Source organism: Cynocephalus volans, chromosome 4 (genome assembly GCF_027409185.1).
Source record: "Cynocephalus volans isolate mCynVol1 chromosome 4, mCynVol1.pri, whole genome shotgun sequence".
Lineage (NCBI taxonomy): Eukaryota > Metazoa > Chordata > Mammalia > Dermoptera > Cynocephalidae > Cynocephalus > Cynocephalus volans.
Genome location: NC_084463.1, coordinates 97,379,872 through 97,398,723, shown reverse-complemented (window position 1 = coordinate 97,398,723; position 18,852 = coordinate 97,379,872). Strand labels below are relative to the sequence as shown.

General features: G+C 40.5%; 1 protein-coding gene across 4 annotated transcripts in view; it reads right to left on the bottom strand.

Moving 5' to 3' along the window:
• Positions 1-18,262, bottom strand: part of PAK1 (p21 (RAC1) activated kinase 1) — a 96,688-nt gene extending 78,426 nt beyond the window's left edge. The window contains exons 1-3 of one of the 4 annotated variants that reach the window (XM_063093446.1): positions 13,978-14,053; positions 12,911-12,968; positions 2,215-2,425 (exon numbers count right to left, since the gene is read on the bottom strand). In XM_063093446.1, the coding sequence (XP_062949516.1) occupies positions 2,215-2,404 (190 nt within the window). In that variant the 5' untranslated portion in view covers positions 2,405-2,425; positions 12,911-12,968; positions 13,978-14,053. Of the gene's footprint in view, positions 1-2,214; positions 2,426-12,910; positions 12,969-13,977; positions 14,063-18,065 lie in introns of those variants that run through there. The other 3 variants (XM_063093444.1, XM_063093445.1, XM_063093447.1) reach the window with 3 other exon arrangements.
• Between the last annotated feature and the right edge of the window lie 590 nt (positions 18,263-18,852).

Here is an 18,852-nt window from a genome sequence, read left to right as displayed (position 1 = left end):
TTTTTTTTTGTCCTTTTCGTGACCAGCACTCAGCCAGTGAGTGCACCGGCCAGTCCTATATAGGATCCGAACCCGCGGCGGGAGCGTCGCAGCGCTCCCAGCGCTGCACTCTACCAAGTGCGCCACGGGCTCGGCCCTATTATCTGTCATTTTTATTATACTCTTCCTAGTGGGTGTAAAATGGTATCTCATTGAGGTTTTGAACATGATGGCTAATAATTTTGAGCACCTTTTCATGTGCTTATTGGCCATTCGTATATCTTCTTTGGAGAGACATCTATTCAGAATCTTTGCCCATTTTAAAATTAAATTATTTGTCTTTTCATTGTTGAGTTCTAATAATTCTTTATATATTTTAGATACAAGTCCATTATAAGACATATAATTTGGGAAAATTTTTTCCCTCTGAAGGTTATCTTTCCACTTTCTTCATGGCGGCCAGTGAAACACAAAAGTTTTTAATTTCAATGATGTCTATTAGGTGAGAATCTTATCCTTCCCAGTTTGAGTTAGTAAGAACAATTTAAACTTTTTAATTTAAAAAGTCCTCTTCCCTACATGTAGAAACTTGATCTGAAAGCCTACTTAACATTGGTTTAACATCAGTACAATCAATATGAAAAATAAACACACACCTAAACTGAGGGATAAACAAAGTGGCTAACTATGTGGAAGAAGATTCCGGGGCAGAGTAACACTGCCTAGATCATAGCCCCTATACCTAGGAAGTTGGAAGGTACAATATAAATGAATTAGCCAGGATCAAAGTTAGCATATTACCCATATGTCTTCTTTCTAGATCCCCAAAATCCCACAATGAAGGTAGGGATACACACACATAAAGATATAAGCCCAAAGTACTCATTAAAAGTCCTCAATAATTCTCATTTCAGTTATTTGACAAGCATTTGCCATATGTGAGATCTGCCTATTAAACATCTCTATATAAAGATACATCAAGTGCAATATGTCTAAGATAATCTTTTCACCCCAAATGCAATGTGTCTGAAGTCATCATCTTCCCTGCCCTCCAACCACCAACACTCCTAATTTGTTCTTCCTACCTGTGTTTCTTATTTGGTTAATGATACTATCACCTACCATCTCCCCTGATCTGTAGTTATACAGTTATATTTTTCTATAACATGAAATATTTTCTGCAATTCACCACTGTACTTGTTATATTTGCCCTACTGTTTCAGAATCTCATGTAGTCTACCAGCTACACCTCCCAGCTTCTATTAATCAACAAAGGAGTAAAGAGAAAGAACTAACATTTAAGTACCTTCTGTGCAGAAGGTACTATATCACAGAAGGTGCTATATTAGGAACTTTGCGTGTAGTGTCACAACAATCCTATGAGATATTATTTCAATTTTAAAGATAGGAAACTAAAGGTTAAAGGGTTAACTGACATGCCTAAAGTCACAAAGCCGCTAAGTGGTGAACCAGATTCATCTGAATCAGAAGTACATGATAACTACTTACAGAACAGAACAGAGCCCTGTAAGCATAACTGAAAACTTTACTTCAGATCAATGCCACTTAAATTAACATTTGTGGGGTTAAACAAAAGCCATCTATGTGGACACCCAAACCTCTGTTTCACTATGTTGTCCATAAGAATCTCAGTGACTTTTTCAGAAGCCCTGTTAAAATCCTTATTACTTACTCTTCTAGAAGTTTTATCAATAAAAAGGAAATGAGGCTGTCCAGTGTGACACTCACAGTACACTCATGTTGAGTCCTAATTATGTTTCCTCTTCTCAGCAACATTCTTACTGATAGTTAATTCCCAAATCTGGGGAAGAGGAAATCAAGAATTTGGAAAGAAGACATTACAAATGAAACTAATTCAGAAAAAAAAAAAATTCCAAATGAAGACATTTCAATTTCTTATATTTTGTAATTTCATAAACCATTCAGAAACGTGAAAAGTAAACAAATAAATAGCTTCAGATTGTCCAAAATCTGGAAAGAGCATAATTACTCTCCTGGAATTTTGCTCAGATATAGTGAATAAAGTACAAAATAGGTCTATTTTCCATTTGGCTTTAGTCACTTCAGGAAGGAAAGACAAATGAAACATTTAAGAAGAAACAAAAAGGTATTAAAGAAAAATTAAGTCAAGAAAGGCCAGATATTTTACTCAGGTTACAAAAAAATTTTAAAAAATTAACATACAAATGATGAGAAAGAAATGAAATACTGTACTTTTATCTCCAGGTAAGATGGATCGGTAAAATCGGTCCTTCTTTTTCTTCTCCTCTGGGTTTGGAGGCAGAGGTTTGGAACCATGGTTTAGGGTTCCAGCATCTTTGCTGCCAGCTCCAATCATTGTGCTGGTATTTCTCATCGGAGGGGCTGGAGGTTTGTCTTGAATGTCTAGGCCGTTATTTGACATTGTCACCACCACCAGCAGCTACTGGAATCAGAAAGAAGAATACAACTCTTTTTTATTTTTGAGTAAAAGAAAATACATGTTAAAATTTTTAATGAATTCAAATTATTCAGCCCTTTCTTCAGGGCCCACCTCAAGCCCTTCCACAGCACTGCATGGATAGCTAGCCTGTTCAGTCAACAATACTCACAGATGTAACTGTCTACTCTGTACCACGCACTGCTGAAAATTCACAATGATCATGCTTTTCTCTGCATTCCCATATTCGAGACATTGGGGAGCACAGAAAACCACCATGATGTAGTCTAAAAGCAGAAATTTGGCCTAGCAAAAACCGTGAATTCCAGAACTACTTACTAGATTTAGAGAAATTCCTTAACCTCTTGGATTCCATTTATTCATTTATATGAAGATTAAATAAAACTGCTAACAGCATTCCACATAGTGAGTTCTCCACCAACTTCTAACTTTGTACACTCTCCCTCTCTGAAATTGACTGAATCAAGGGTCAGCAAGCTGCTGTTTTTGTAAACAGTTTTACTGAAACACAGTCACATCCGTTCATTTGCGTATTGTCTATGGCTTCTTCCATGTTACACTGACAGAATTGAGTAGTTGCACAGAGACTGTATGCCCACAAACCTAAAATATTTATTACTTAGCCCCTTTACAGGAAAAGTTTACTGACCCTTGGGACTGTATCATCTCTTTAGTATCTTCCTCCTCTAAAATTCTATCTTGTTCTAAATATATGAATATATCCAGAGTTTAAAGTTTCTCATTATTCTTCCATGCTACGTAGATATTATATCTTTAACCACGACTATCTAGAATATAAGCTCCCTGGAGTTAAACACGACAGTGCTTTAGAGACTAATGACTTCAAAAAAACAGCATAATAATCACCAAGGGCTTTTAGAAATACAGATGCTCTGGCTTGACCCTCATAAACTTTGATTTAGTATGGCTGGGTTAAGACCAAAATTCTATATTTTGAAAATTAGTGATTCTAATGCCAACCAGATTTGAATACCACTGCTTTAGACATCAACTACTGAAAATGCTATGAACAAAATCTATGAGTCTTTTTTTTTTCTAACATTTTCTAGTTAATGAAGAACTAACTGAGCTCCTGCATCCAGTTTTTTCCTCGATCTAAGTGGCTATCACTGATCTTTAAACATATCACTCCTCTACCTTTAAAATCTTTCATTGACATCCCAGAATAAAAGCTAAAGTTCTTTAACTTGCTTGTAGAGGCCCTCTGTTATTTGACCTTGCCCACCCATTGGCCTCATTTCCCACCACTACCACTCCCTGTAATTCCCTTATACTCTAGTCACACCCAACTTCTCCAACTTCTTCAAATACAGCATAGCTTTCAACTTCCATTCTTTTGCACATACTGTTCCCTCTGCCTACAATGCCAATTTCCCTATCCTCATCCTTTAATGCTTAATTCAATTGTTACTTCTTCCACGAAGATGTTTGCAAATGTTCTCATCCCTAAGAAGTTAGATGTCTCCTCCTCTATGCCCCAAGACAATGGGTATATTTCCAGGTTATCACATTTATTTCTACCATGTTATAAGTGTTTACAGGTTATGTCTTCCCCAGGAGCCAGAATGTTTCTCAAATGTTGGGCCCAATTTTGTCATCTTTACAGTTCAACAGTGCTTTGTATAGTATTGAACTCACTGCGGACTCAATAAATATTTTAATTACTCTTAATTTGCAATGGGATACAGACCTTACCTTTAAGTAGTTTGGTACAGATTAAAGTCAAGGTCCTTTACAATCTGACATGGACTTGCCTTACAAACTAAGCCATCACACCTAGACAAAGCCTACATTCAAACAATGCCTCAGAAATCTCTGTTCTCCTGAACTATCCAAGTATTCTTACACACACTTACACACACACACACACACACCACCCTTCCTGTCAATGATTTCTCCCTTCTCTGACTGATAAAATCTTACTCATCCTTCATGGCCAAATTCAAACCCCATTTCTTTGTGTAATTCATTCTGACACACCTTTGGTAAACCAACTGTTCCTTACTTCTCTTTCTGAACCAAAGAAATCAAGCAAGTATGGACAACCTTGTTAATTCAGATTAACTCTCTGGGTGGTGTGCTTTTTATCCATTTCTTCCAATCTCACTTGACAAATTTGCCTTTGTTTTCCCTCCCAGCCCCAACTCAAGTCCCTCGGCTCCCCAGAGAGCTTCCACTGTCTCAGGTCTCAAGTGTACCTTCCCACTCCAGGCTGCCAGTTCCAAAATTACACTCCCTGCAGCCACCTGATACCCTAATCAAGCCTTTCCTGCCTCCCAGGTCCTTCAGCCAACAGCTTCACTGAATATAACTCCCTTTCAGAACCATAGCCCAGGAGTTTGCCAAGAAAGACTTCACCAACCTTCCTGATTCAGGCTTTTCTCCATTTCTCAGACCTTTTACCATGTTTGGAGAATTCTCGTGATAGATCTTCACTTTCAAAGAGATTTCAAATTACTTGAAACCTAAAATTTGTTGTCGGAACCTAATGTTTGGATCCTTTTTACCACATTCCAGCCTAGGTCATCTATCCTATGCTTGAAAACCTCCAATGGCAGGGAATCTACAATTTCAATAGCATATTCTATCTTTGGTAACCTCATTTAAAGAGTTCTCAGTTACATTAAGTTCTATCACACATTTCATCACAATAATTTGTTTATACATTTGCCTCCCCCTTCACCTCCCTCCCCTGCCAGACTTAGATTATGAATTCCTCAAGAACAAAGTTCATGATGTCTCATGTATTTCTCGATCCATAACATCTGACCTGGCACAGAACAGGTAATCAATAAACTTACTGAACAAATGAACAAATAAAAGAGCAAATGAATATACAAAGAATAAAAATTACTTGCATTTGGTAGTCCTAAATCCTATCTCTTAAAGCTATTCAGAAAAGTCCATTATCTCTTCCCCAGACAGAACTTTAGATACTTGAAATAATCTTTCAAGAACCCCCACCCCTAATCTATTTTCTCAATGCTAAACATCTCCAGTACTTTCAACTATATTCACATAACACAATTTTGTGCTTTCCTGATCACTTCCCTCTGATCTTTCTTGGACTTAGGGTTTCTATACTAATTTTCAGTTTCCTTGCAGCTCTCCTATAGTTTCTCCACAAGTCTTTCCTCTCTTTACACTCACAGATCTCCTCACTGGACATCTTGTCCATCTGAACTCAGCACAATAATTAGCACATATGAAAACCTATACTATTTTAAACTTTGTTTACAGGAAAACAGGTCCAAAACATCAACCCTAAGGGAGAAGAAAGAAGAAATACACTCAACTATTGAATAAGGAGAGCCAATATATCTTAAATCTTTTAACATCTCTGTAGGCCAAAGGTTCGGGAGGATGAGAAACCAATGCCTTCTCAGACATGCTACAGTATAAAGGTAGGCCTGAGGCCAACATTTATAATGACAACTCAGATGGCACTCTTCAATCCATCCTGGACAATAAATGGATACAACAGACGGAAAGACAGACTGACCACATTTTACCACTGCCCCAGAAGCTCAGGGAGCCTAACAATTTATGAGCAACTAATTATACTGAAGTATTAATCAACTGAATGGCTCTATAATAAATATAGAATCACTGTGACGTTTCCAAAGGGTTACTAGGAGGATGATACATAAAAATATGACAGGAGTTAAAGTCAGGAGACCTGGATTTAAGTTCTGGCTCTGCTACTTCTTAGCTATGATCCTTAAAGTAGTCCTGTCACCTATGAGCTGCAATTTGATGTTTCCCACTATGCAACCTCTAGACCTCTACTGGTCAAAAGGCAATCAAGGAGGGGAAGTGATTTGTGCCTCTTTTGGAGCATGCTATAAAAAGCATAAAGATACAGTGCTAGAGTGGAAAGAAGGGAAAGAAGAGACTTTTCAAGTAGCCACTATATGTAAGGTACTTCACATACTGAATGAAAGTGGACAAGAATTCAGGGAAGGAGAGTGCTTTCTAACAACTACCTCTGGATTCCATAGCCATTGGTATAAAACAGAAACAAGGTAATCAAAGATTTTAAGACGCATATACCATCACAGCCAGAGATATCCTTACAGGTCATCTAATCTGATCCCCTCATACTAAATGTAGGAATAATGAGGTCCAAAGAACAGGAAGAAATTGCCTTAGATCACACAGCAACTTAAAGGTACAGTAAGGACAGAACCCTCTTTAAGCACTTAAAACTGTTAAAAGTTCTACTCATCCTTCATGGTGAAACCCATCTCTCATTTTTAAACTCTCTGCCAAAGAATTTTCCAACCATACTGTTCTTGAGGTAATTCTGGCCCCTTTGTACCTTTTCTGACCTGAAATTTACTACTTCTTACTTATGTTTAGGTCAAATCTAGCCAATGGAAAATACAAAAATATATAAGCACGTTTGGGCTGGACTTGACATTTACTAAAAATCTACCATGAACTAAGCACCAGAGAAAATCAATGAATTTTTGCTTCTCAAATCAAAAAATATATAGTGTAAACATGGGGGTATGTCATTAAAGGCATGTGAAAGTTATATACAGCTTTTGCTGCACTTGCATGTTCTTCATTCAAGTTACAGTTCAAACAATAAACTTTTACTGAGTACTTACATGCAAATGCTATGCTAGAAACCAGGAATAAATAAAAGAATAAATAAATAGATAAACAAATGAATAAGATATGACCTGATCCTAGAGGTTCTGCAGTCTAGTAAGTAAGAGGCAGGACATAGAAAACCACAATGCCAGGCCAAATGTGAACAGCGCTATAAAAGAATACAAACAGTAAAATGTCCAAACACACAGGAAGACTAAATTGAATTGGGATGATCCATGAAGTTTCACAAAAGAAGTGGTATTAAGAGTAGCAGCTTAAAGAATAGGTTATATATGGACACTACAATCAACAACAAATTACTGTGTATCTTTGAATAGCTAGTCGAGATGATGTTGAATGTTCCCTATACAAAGATGACAAATGTTTGAGGTGATGGATATACTAAGCACCCTGATATGGTCATTGCACACAATATGAATGTACCCAAATATCATATTGTACTGCATAAATATATACAATTATCATGGGTCAATTAATAAAAATAAATTAAAAAGAAAAAAAAAAAAAAAGAAATAGTATAATAGTAGTTACCAGAGGCAGGGAAAGGGGGGATGGGGAAAGTTTGGTAGAACAGCACAAAGTTACAAAGTTACAGTTAGACAATAAGTTCTGGTGCCCTAGGCTGACAATAACTAATAATATTGTATTATATATTTCAGGACAGCCAGAAAAGAAGATCTTGAACATTATAACCACAAAGAAATGACAAATGTTTAGGTGACAAATATGCTAACTATCTGAATGGGGTCATTATACAATATATGCATGTATTAAAACAACAAACTGTACCCCATAAATGTGTACAATGAAAAAAAAGAAAGAAATAGGTCATATACGTGGTCTTTAACTCTGGACTCTTAGAATCCCCAGTGAGCTTTTTAAAACACCAGTGCTGAAATATTTAGGGAGAAGTGTGCTAGTATTTGCAATTTACTTTGAAATGCATTTTTTAAAAATAAGATGGATTAATGGATGGACATAGGAATATATATATCAACATATACACTATGAGGGTACTTCTAAAAGTTCATGAAAAGATTTGTATTATCTTTCAATTCTATTTTTCTATGTACTTTCTGAAGTACCTCATTTCCTAATAAAATGTTGGGGGGAAAACACCAATTCTTGAGCTCTACCCCCAGAGTCTCTGATTTAATTGATCTGGGATAGGTCCAGGCATTGGTATAGTAACCGGTCCCAAGAAAACAGACAATAAATAAATGAACGGTTTTGATAGAGAAAGATAAGGCAAATGCATCCTAGACCACAGAATAACATAAATGTGAGAGTACAGTGTGGTAGAATGCAACATAAAGGCAGACTAAAAAAGTGGGACACAAGATTACAGCAAGCCCTTTCACGTTCTGCACCACATACAGCACTAGTCAGAAAAATGGTCCCTCCTAAGCAGTTCTGGAGCTAGGCAATAAATGCCCCATGTTAAAAATAGAAGATGACACTGTTGATTAAAAAACAAGGCCGTGGAGAGATGACAATGAGAAAAGAGATGTTGCCTGGAGGAGGAGACCAGCTGCTATCCATCTGCACTGAGGACTCTGTGATGCCTCAGGCTCACAGAATGGGACCTGGAATTTAGGAGAGTCCTATTAAACTGCCTAACAGAGTTACTGAGTTTCCTCAAAGAGTAAGTTTCCTCAGAGAACCTCCTGGACTAACTAACCATCTTTACAGTTAGGATTTCAGTCATCATTTGGAGCTGATATTTTAATAATCACTAACATTAGATGGCACTTTGGAGTCTACAGAAAACTTGGGAATTTATTTGATAAGTATCATTTTTCTCATTCATTAATGCAAATATTTATTCATCACCTACTGTTTTCCAGGCTATGCTAGGTTCCGAGGATAAAACAGTGAGCAAGTCAGAAGAAGCAGCAAAGTTTCAGAGACACTGCCAGTCCCCCAGGATCAGCTAGTGGGCAGCAGAGGCAGGGAACTGAAATGATGTCTGTATGGTGACCAAACCATTATACCACACTTCACTGTTGACTCTACAGGCAAAGGGATGGACTAGACAATCTCTAATATAACCTCTAGGCAACCCCTCGGGCCATTATTTAAAATGAAGGAGGGAAAGAAAAAGAAAGAAAACCTGTTCTGTATACTAATCACATTTCTTAGTTTGAACAATCAAGAGCAGCTGCAGCCGGCAAGACCAACACTCCATCCAGGACTGGGGAGTACTGTATGCCCTTGACACCTGGTTATGAGAATCTGATATTTAATTAATTCATGCCAAGAGGTTTTCTTTGGCATAGGACTGGAATGCTGCAGTCTTGAATTTGCTGAGGGATGTCCTAACATCAAAGACACTCCCACTATGCAGTCTCCAGCCACTTGCTCTGGTTTAGCAATAAGAAAGCAACTGCTGGGGCAGCAGAGAAGAAAACTGTAGACTGTTTCTGGGCTGTTAGAAAAGCTACTTCAATTTCCGATCCTCAGTTTCCTCTCACATAAATTACACATAAGACTACCTATTTTACACAGTTATCATGAGAATGAAAAAGCATATATAAAAGTACCTAGCATGCTGCCTGGCTCAAAATAGACGTCCAGTAAATATTTGTTCCCTTCCCCAAACTATCTTTCTCATTTCATCACTACTATTCCCTGTACTTGTCATCCCAGTTCAATATGCTTTCATGCTCCTGCCTTTGTCCATGCTGTTCTCTCTGCCTAAAATGCCTCAACTTATCTACAAACTCCTACTCATTCTTCAAGGACCAACTTGACTCACTTCTTCTGCGGAACTCTCACAGAAGCCCCCAACACCATCTCTCCCCAAAATTTAATAGCCCTCCCTACCTCCATCTTTCCCCAAAATTTGATAGCATTTTATGCATACTTACAGGCAGTAATTTCAAAATTTCATCATATCAACTATAATCCATACTTGTCCTCAGCAGGCCATGAATAACTCAAGGGACAAAACTGAGTCTGATTAATCTCTATGTCCCCAGGGCCCACCCAGCACAGACCCGGTATACACTAGGTAATTAGCAAAGGTTCACTGACTAAGACAGCTTGGTTTAGCAGGAAACACACACACACACACACACACACACACACACACAGAGTAACAGCTTGGTTTAGCAGGAAACACACACACACACACACACAGCCCTTTGTCCTTCTCTCCCTTTCTAAAATTTTTTGGAATAGTAAAATTCAACTCTCTTCCTACCATCTCTATACTGAAGCAGCTGAAAAGTCCTAGAGAATAAATAGAAAGAAAACCATAAAAACCTAAACATACCACACACACACACACACACACACACACACACACACACAGAGAGAGAGTAAATGGAAGGACCCTGAAGAACAAGCTAGTTACAGACCTTCATTTTATGGGAACCTGAAACCCACAAGGGTATGCAGTCTACCTAAGATCACTAAATGAAACAGTGATAAGATATGACTAGTCTTTGATTATTCACTCTCTTTCTACACTAATTATGAACTTGAGACAGAATGAACAAGGGGCTGTACCTGGGAGGCTTCTTACAGTTAGAGAGGTACGGAAGACGGAGAAGTGGAGTAGAAAAGGCAGAAAGATTTGGAGAGAGAGACTTAAGTTCACTTAGGCTGGCCCTATACCTCCACACCTCCCACCCCATCCACACCTGCAGATGGTCACTAGAGTTACTTCCAGAAACCAATACTTATAGGTTTTATAATACTCTCCCTCCCGTCTTGGGAAACTCCTGACCTGTTGCCCCAGTTGAATTATTCCCAACAGTTAAGGAAAGAATTCAAATTTAAGCTTCAAACTTCCAGACCTCCCCAGTGACCTGCACTGAGAAAACCTGAGACCCTTACAATCTGAGACCTGGAGGGAACCAAAAAGACCACTTGGTTGGACCTCCCAGGAAATACTATTCCGTCTCTTAGATAGTTGATCTTCCAGCCAATCTCTGCCTGAATGTATTCTGTGATTTCTCACACTGCCACATGCTGCCTCAAAGGAATAGTTTCTCTTGAAGTGTTGACAACCACAGCATGAAAATGGACTGCCCTCCTTCCTCTAAAAGATAATCAGAACTAACCCGATCAATCCTCCAGAGTCCATTTATTTCAGTCATCCATGCTCACCCAAACTCTCATCCCCAGTCTTTCCTGTATATTGTCTAATCTGACCAAATTCCCCACTCCTCTCCTGACTCTAAAGCCCTTCCACTATTTCCTCTGGAACTTCCCACTTGTCATTGGCTGACTCCCCTCTGCCTCCTCATCTTAAAAGAAACCTATCACCTGAAGAAAAGACTTCTCTAGCAGCCCTCTCATCTGGGGGCTATTTTCTCTCTCACAATCAATGTATTGATGTTGCCTTTAATGTTCAGTGCCATTTCTAAATCATATCTTTCCCTTCCTCTTTTGAAAACCTTTATTTTCCTGGGCCGGCCCGTGGCTCACTCGGGAGAGTGCGGTGCTGAAAACCTTTATTTTCCTTTGAGTAGAATCCACTGGCTACTATCACACTTCTCTGCTGTCTACTACTCAATTTCTGGTCACTCCCACTCAAGGCTTTAAGTTCCTGGTTCAGTCTTCTTCTGTACGTACCCCTCCAGTTATCATTCTAGGTGACTCCAACAGCCACAATAATGACCCTATCAACACCCCGCCAACTCCATTTTCTGACCTTCAGTCCAAGTTACCCAATATTTCCATGACCTTACCACCAAATGTGCATCAACTCTAATATCTGAAATGAATCATATACAATCCAAACAAAATCTCCTATCTGTGCAGCTCACTTGCTCAAGAACTTCCACTATAATTTCTAGACCTCATTTTGAGCTCCAATAAACTATCCATCAGTACCCCTGCCTGCACTTCTCTCTTTACCTAATCATCATCCATCAAAATCACTCAAATACCAAAAGACATCAATCCCTTTGTCCTTCTCTCCCTTTCTAAAATTTAATTGGCAAAATCCCAGCTTTGGAATAGTAAAATTCAACTCTCTTCCTACCATCTCTATACTGAAGCAGCTAAAAAGTCCTAGAGAATATTATAAAACCTGGTTAACTGCTTTCACTTGAAAGTTAAGATTGCCTTCTGCTTTGGTTTGAATGTGTTCCCCAAAGTTCATTTGCTGGGAACTTATTTCCCAATGCAACAGTGTTGACAGATGGAACCTTTAAGAGGTGATTACAACATGAGGGCTCTGCTCTCAACAATTAATGACATTATAGCAGGAGTGAGTTAGTTATCTCAGGAGTGGGTTCCTGATAAAAAGATTAGTTTGGCCCCCTTCCCTTGCGCTCTTGTGTCTCTTCTACCCTTCTGCCTTCTGCCCTGGGATGACACAGGAAGAAGGTCCTCACCAAATATAGCCCCTCAACTTTGGACTTTCCAGCCTCCAGAACTGTAAGAAATAAATTATTTTCTTTATAAATTACCTAGTCTGTGGTATTCTGTTACAGCAGCACAAAACAGATGAAAACACCTTCCTACATGATCACCTTGCTTCAAACTGGCTTTCAATTGGACATCTCATTCACCCTTCCCCTTTGCTGATGAGCTTACATTTTCAATGAAAAGACAGAAATCTTTGCAGAACTCCACCTTCCCACCCCCAAATCTACATGCCTCCTTGCATCTGCACCCACATTGTCCTTCTTCCCTCCAGTTACAATGAAGATGTCCTTCCTCCCATCAAGCCATTCTCTCTTCTCCCTTCTACTCCTTCACTTGTACTCCCTCTCACCTGGAATGATCTCCTCTTTCAGCTAAATCAACCTTTCCTTCTCTGTTGAATATATTCAGACATTCAACAAGTATTTATTATCTATAACGTACCAGTACTAACCTAGTTGAACAAGACAACGTCCCTGTGTTCATGGAGTTCATTCATAGTCTAGTAAGAGAAACAGACAAAGAAATAAGCAAGTAAACACACAATGTCAACCCTATATGTATGTGTGAATATTGGGGGGGAATTAGGGGGAGTGGTACATAAAATAAGGTAATCAGGACAGGCTTCTCAGAGAAAGAGACACTTAAGAGCTGAATGAAATGAAATAGCAAATCACCATAATATCTGCAAAAAAAACATCTTAACCGGAAGGAGCAGTAAGTACAAACGCCTAGGTGAGAATATACTGTGAACATAGAATAGCAAAAGGCCAAAGAGACTAAAGTTGAGTAAACAAGGAGAAATGTGATGAGACTGAGATTAGAGATGTAGCCAGAGATCAAATTGTGCAGGGCCTTATAGGCTGTAATAATAACTTTGGATTTTGTAGCAAGTATGGGAAGACACTGAAGCATCTGTAGCAGTGATTTTTAAATAAACTCTGGCTGCAGAGGACAACAGACTGCAGGGGAGCAAAGGAGAAGTGTAAAAACTATTAGGAAATTATTATGATAATCCAGGTGAAAACTGATGGTGGGTTATGTGATTGGCAGTAGGTACAGAAAAGTATTTCAAAGATAGATATATTTTGAAGGTAGAGAGAAATGGCTTAAAGATTGGATGTAGCATGTGAGAAAAAAGGAAAAGTCAAGGTGACCTCTAATATTCGGCCCGACCTGAGAAATACTGGGTGAATATAAACATGCTGTAGTGTCTCCTATTCAAAGACAGACAGACAGACAGACAGACAGACAGACAGACAGACACACACACACACACACACACACACACACACATCCCTCCCTTGACATCCACACCCTCCTCCAAACACCACTTATTTATTTGTTCCCCTTCATAGCAAAGTTTCTCAAAAGAACAGTCAATTAAAACTATCTCTACTTTCCCCCCTTCTGTTTGTCAACTAACACTACCATTTCACCAAAAGTAGTCTTGTCAAGATTGCCAATCATCTCCATCTTCCCAAATCAAATGGTCACTTTTCTGTCCTTACCTTACTCAGACTCTCAGCAGCATTCCCTTCTCTCAAATACTCTATTTTCTTGGCTTCTGAGGAAGCACACTCACTTTCTCTGTATCTTTTTGTCTACCCCTATCTCCTTTGCAGACACCTATCCTCCACATGTCCAATGCCTGGAACCTCACACACTACACTTGCCCCAAGATGATCTCATCCATTCCTGTGGCTTTGCATACCATCAGTAAGTTGATGCCCAAGTTTCTATTTCTATACCAAACAGCTCTCTTTCAGACTAATAACTAATAATCAGACAACTCCACCTACATTTCTTATCAGTACCTCAAACCTAACAGGACCAAATGGAACTCTTGGTTTTCACATTTATTATGAGTTCTAATTACACATTTTTACTTATTATACATCTCCCTCTATAAGCTTCACAACAGAGCAACTAAGTCTGTTCTGTTTACCAGTGAATACCTAGCAATTATATAAGGCTTGGAAAGAACAGGTACTCAGTAGGCACTAAGATTTACTAGACCCTGTCTCTGCCCTCAAAAGACTCAGACTAATGGGAGAGGCAAATATAAACTATAATAACAATACAGTATGGTAAGTGCCTCTATTGAGTGGTGAGAGGAAGCACACATATGCTGCATGAATCCAGAAGGGCCCATAATAGCCTAATAGGGAGTACTTTCCTGAGAAGGTGACTTCAGAGTTTATTTTTGCAGGATAAGAATAAGTATAACTATTAAGTGCCTACTATATAATTATAATTTTTTATATAATTATTTTTAAACTTTATAATAATCCTTCAAGGTAGATATAAATATCTTCCCTTTTATATATGAAGCTTAGAGATTAAAAATCAGGTAACTAATAAGTCATAGAACCAGGATTTGAACTGAAGTCAATCTACTTTTAAACCCACCCCATCTTTTTGCTATATCACAAGGACTCACTAAAAATATCTTTTATACTTGCCACCTACTATCTGTATGACCTTAAACAAAGCACTCTTGTACACCTCTTAGCTTCCATTTTGAGCATGGGACTCAATTACTAGTCCCTAAAGCCTTCTCTATCTCCCTCCTTTTCCAGTATTCATTAAGTATTGAAGCTCAGTTTTAAACTAGTCAGTGGCAACCGTAAGCTTTCAGGTTACAGCATCTGGGCATTTTTTTCACAGCTTAAAAATGCATTCAGGATCAACCACACTAACATTTGTACAGCACTTTACAAAGCATTTTCACACATTCATTATTTCATCTGATCCTCGCCAACCCTACAAGGTGTTAAATCCCTATTTTACAGAGGCCAGTGGAAGCAAAATGCCTAGCCTAGCTGCATTTGGTCTCTAGACTCTACAGCCCCACTAGAAATTGAATTTAAGAAAATAGAAGGGCTAGTAGGGGAGGAAGAGATCAAATGACTCAGAGGGAGTTCAGTACCGAGTCACCCGTGTGGTCTGGAGTCTGTTTCCCTTCCAAGTGTTTGGCTATGCACAGTGGTCTACCACATGGAACTAACTGTTCTTTTTTCCACATCAGTAGTATCTATAGTCTAGCCCCAAAGATAGGCAGAAAAGAATATAAGAAAACTCTTTGTACAGTATATGTGCACACAGGGTCAGGAAATAGTGTAAGAGAATCGATATCACCTTTAGAGAAAACTTGAGTTTAGGTCTCAGCTTTGCCACTGACTTGGTGAATCAAAGTTCCCTCCTCTGCATTATCACAGCCCCATGCACTACAACAATTATCACATGAAGTTCCACACTCTTGACCTGTATTTGAGAGCAGCAACTAAGTACAATTTCCATTTTTTGCATCCCCAGCACCTAGCACCATAACTAGCATAGAGTAGATGATTCAGAAAATGTTTGATAATGGATGGATGCCACATCCAAAGCTTTTTTTTTTTTTTTTGTCTTATTCGTGACCGGTAAGGGGATCGCAACCCTTGGCTTGGTGTCGTTCGCACCGCGCTCAGCCAGTGAGCGCACCGGCCATTCCTATATAGGATCCGAACCCGCGGCGGGAGCGTCGCTGCGCTCCCAGCGCCGCACTCTCCTGAGTGCACCACGGGGTCGGCCCCAAAGCTTTTTGTATATATACACATTCCACATTCTAGTCTAGACAGTGAGTGCCAGTTATACAGCAACCTGGTCATTCTCATCTCTGCTTCCTCTCTAATTCCCCCACTTTGGGGACAATGGTCAAGAAAAATTTGCTGAGTGGAAATAAACCAATCAAAAAAGCCAGCTTTCAGAAGGGGAAGAGAATTAACCTATAATCTTTCCCTCCACACCCATCCCTACCTCCAAATAACCCCTATCTTGCCCAGGCCACCCTCTTCTTCAACAGAACCCTGTCTTCTCCCCCAGGCCTCCTCCTCCTCCTCTCCCTCTATGCTACCCCTGCTATTACCCCTCTTCTTCCCTGGGCTGTCAGGTCAACTTCCTTTTCTCCAGGTCAGCAGTGCCTCCGAGCTGCCAAAGAGTCTTTGGTAATCTCCCAGTTACACATCACTAAAGAAAATTAGAGCCTCTGCCCAACCCTACTTGACATTCTTGCTCTCCTCCCACTCTAGTCTTCAAGCCCCCCACTGACCTTCTTGCTTATTCCCTACTGCCTACTTGCTGCCCCCACCCCCTGGGAAGAAGGTGGGGGGCAAATCCAGGAAAAAGAATAGCTTACTGGCAGGACCACAGCAAGGTATGGAGTCAGTAAGAAGAGAGACAGCATGTGGGGAAGACAGAATTTGGAAGAGAAAGCTAGAAGCAAGGGAGTTTAGGTAGGAAACAGAATGTTCGGACCTCACAATCAATGCAGCAAAGGTCCCTAAAAACCAGTAACTCACTAATAATTAGAAAGCTTAACCAAAAATTCTAAGAGAAAAAGAGAAGAAAACCTAACCAAGAGAAGGAAGGAAAAACTGGCAATGGAGGGCGAGAGATAAGAAAGGGGAAAGAAGCATGAGGGGAACAGGAAGAAAAGAGAAAGTGGAGGTGGTAGAATAGATGGGTAGGGAGCAAGGCAGGAAAAATGATCAAGAGAAGGAAGGAGGAGGAAAAGTGAAGACAGGAAGAAGAAAAGCCATGGAAAAACTGGGGGGAGGAAGGAGGTCCAATAACCAAGGCAGGTTAGTATCAGGTCTGATATGAGTTTCTTGCTGCCAGGTAATAAAGGAGGAAGGAATTATAGTGATTAAGACATTACACAGCCACAAGGTCTGTCATTAACTTAGCAGCGTAAGGAGGGGGTTCCAGAGAAAACAGCTTAGTTTAAAGCTATTTTATACCTAAGGATAGAAATTAGCCAGTTCAGAGAAAAATCATTAACATACCTTGACCTACTTCTTCCCAACCACACCTCCCTACACCTAACAAACCTACACAACAACACTAAAATAAGCATCAGCATTCTCAGCCTCTGCCTGTCCCTGAAGTCACTGGGTCCTAAACAGACCAGCAAGATGTTATTCAAAGGGCTGGCTGAAAGACAGGATACCAAGGTCGGCTTCCCAATTTTGCCTCTGTCTCCTACACTGTTGAGGGACATCTCTGTAGCCCATTCTAGGGCTTTAACCAGCTCACCTTTCCAAAAGACTGTTTGACAGGCTGGGAAAATCAGAGTTACAAACAGAATGTCACGCCCTTTACTGCACAAATAAGGAAACTGAGGCACACAGAGGCTGCCCAAACAGACACAGTTCCCCCGGTCTCTTATCTCCCAGTTCACTCTATCTCTTAATAGTGAAAAGACCCCATTGTCCCAGCATGCCAGCAGCTAAGCCAAGGCATAGGAAAGCATCACCCTGATTGCCAAGCAGAAAAGAGTGGGGCTGCTGAAGCACAGCAGTTCCCCAAAAGTGCAGCTTCCTTTTCACACCCTTCCCTGGCCAGAGCCCAGATTCCAGTGCAGGCCTAGCCCTGGGTGGGCTCATCTGATGTTTCAATCCTCAGCCCCTTCTCTCATTTAGGGTCCCTTAAGGTAAAGGGAATGTAAAGTACCCCCCAAAATCTATCAAACCCCGCTTCACCATTCCCCGGAAGCCAGTGGAGATCCCCTAGGGCTCAGCTCAGCCGGGCGAGCCCCAGGCAGGGCCGGCATTACCTGGTGGGGGGAGCTGGCCCCGGCATCTCTGGCAATTGTTTCTGTCGCACAGCCGCACCTCCTCCAGCCCGGGGCTGGGTTCACGCGAGGCCCCGGATCCACTGGTTCCACTCGGTTCGGCTGGGCCAGGCTCCCAGCAGCAGAGCCGCCCAGTTCCCGAGGTGCAGCACGCTCGCGCCCTGCGGGCGGCAGGGAAGGCGCCGTATAGGGGTTGGCGAAGCAGAAGGGGCGGGGGAAGAAGGGAGAGGAGGAGGCGGGAGGAAGCCGCGCGCTTCTCTTTTCTGCAAAGCGCTGAGGGCGGGGAGATGGCTACGTTCCCACTGTCTTAGCTATTCTCCTTCACCCACTCTCCAGCCGGAGGTAATTTCTCACTGGAGCCGGGCTTTCCAGGACCTGTCAGAGTCCTGGGTGAGCCCCAGAGTCAAGGAAGACAACCAGATCTCCTCCCTGCCTTAGTTTCTACAGCTGAGTATAGAGCAATCTTTTCCCAGGATTCCTCAAGTGGGAACTAGGAATCCCTCAGAATAGGCTTCAGGGAAAGAGATGCACCTCTCTCCCCAAACCCACCAAAGGCGTCAGGTTCTAATTCTAATGCCCCAGGGAAAACACTAGGTGGGCCCTTATAGCTGCTTCTAAGCAAAGAAGGTTCAGCAGCAGCTACCATTTATTAAGAGCTATTGTGTACCAGGTGCTTTAGAAACATATGTCTACCTCAGAACAACTTTATGAAGTAGGCACTGCATCAATTCCCATATGTCAACTCAGGTCTAGGGAGAATGTGGTCGCA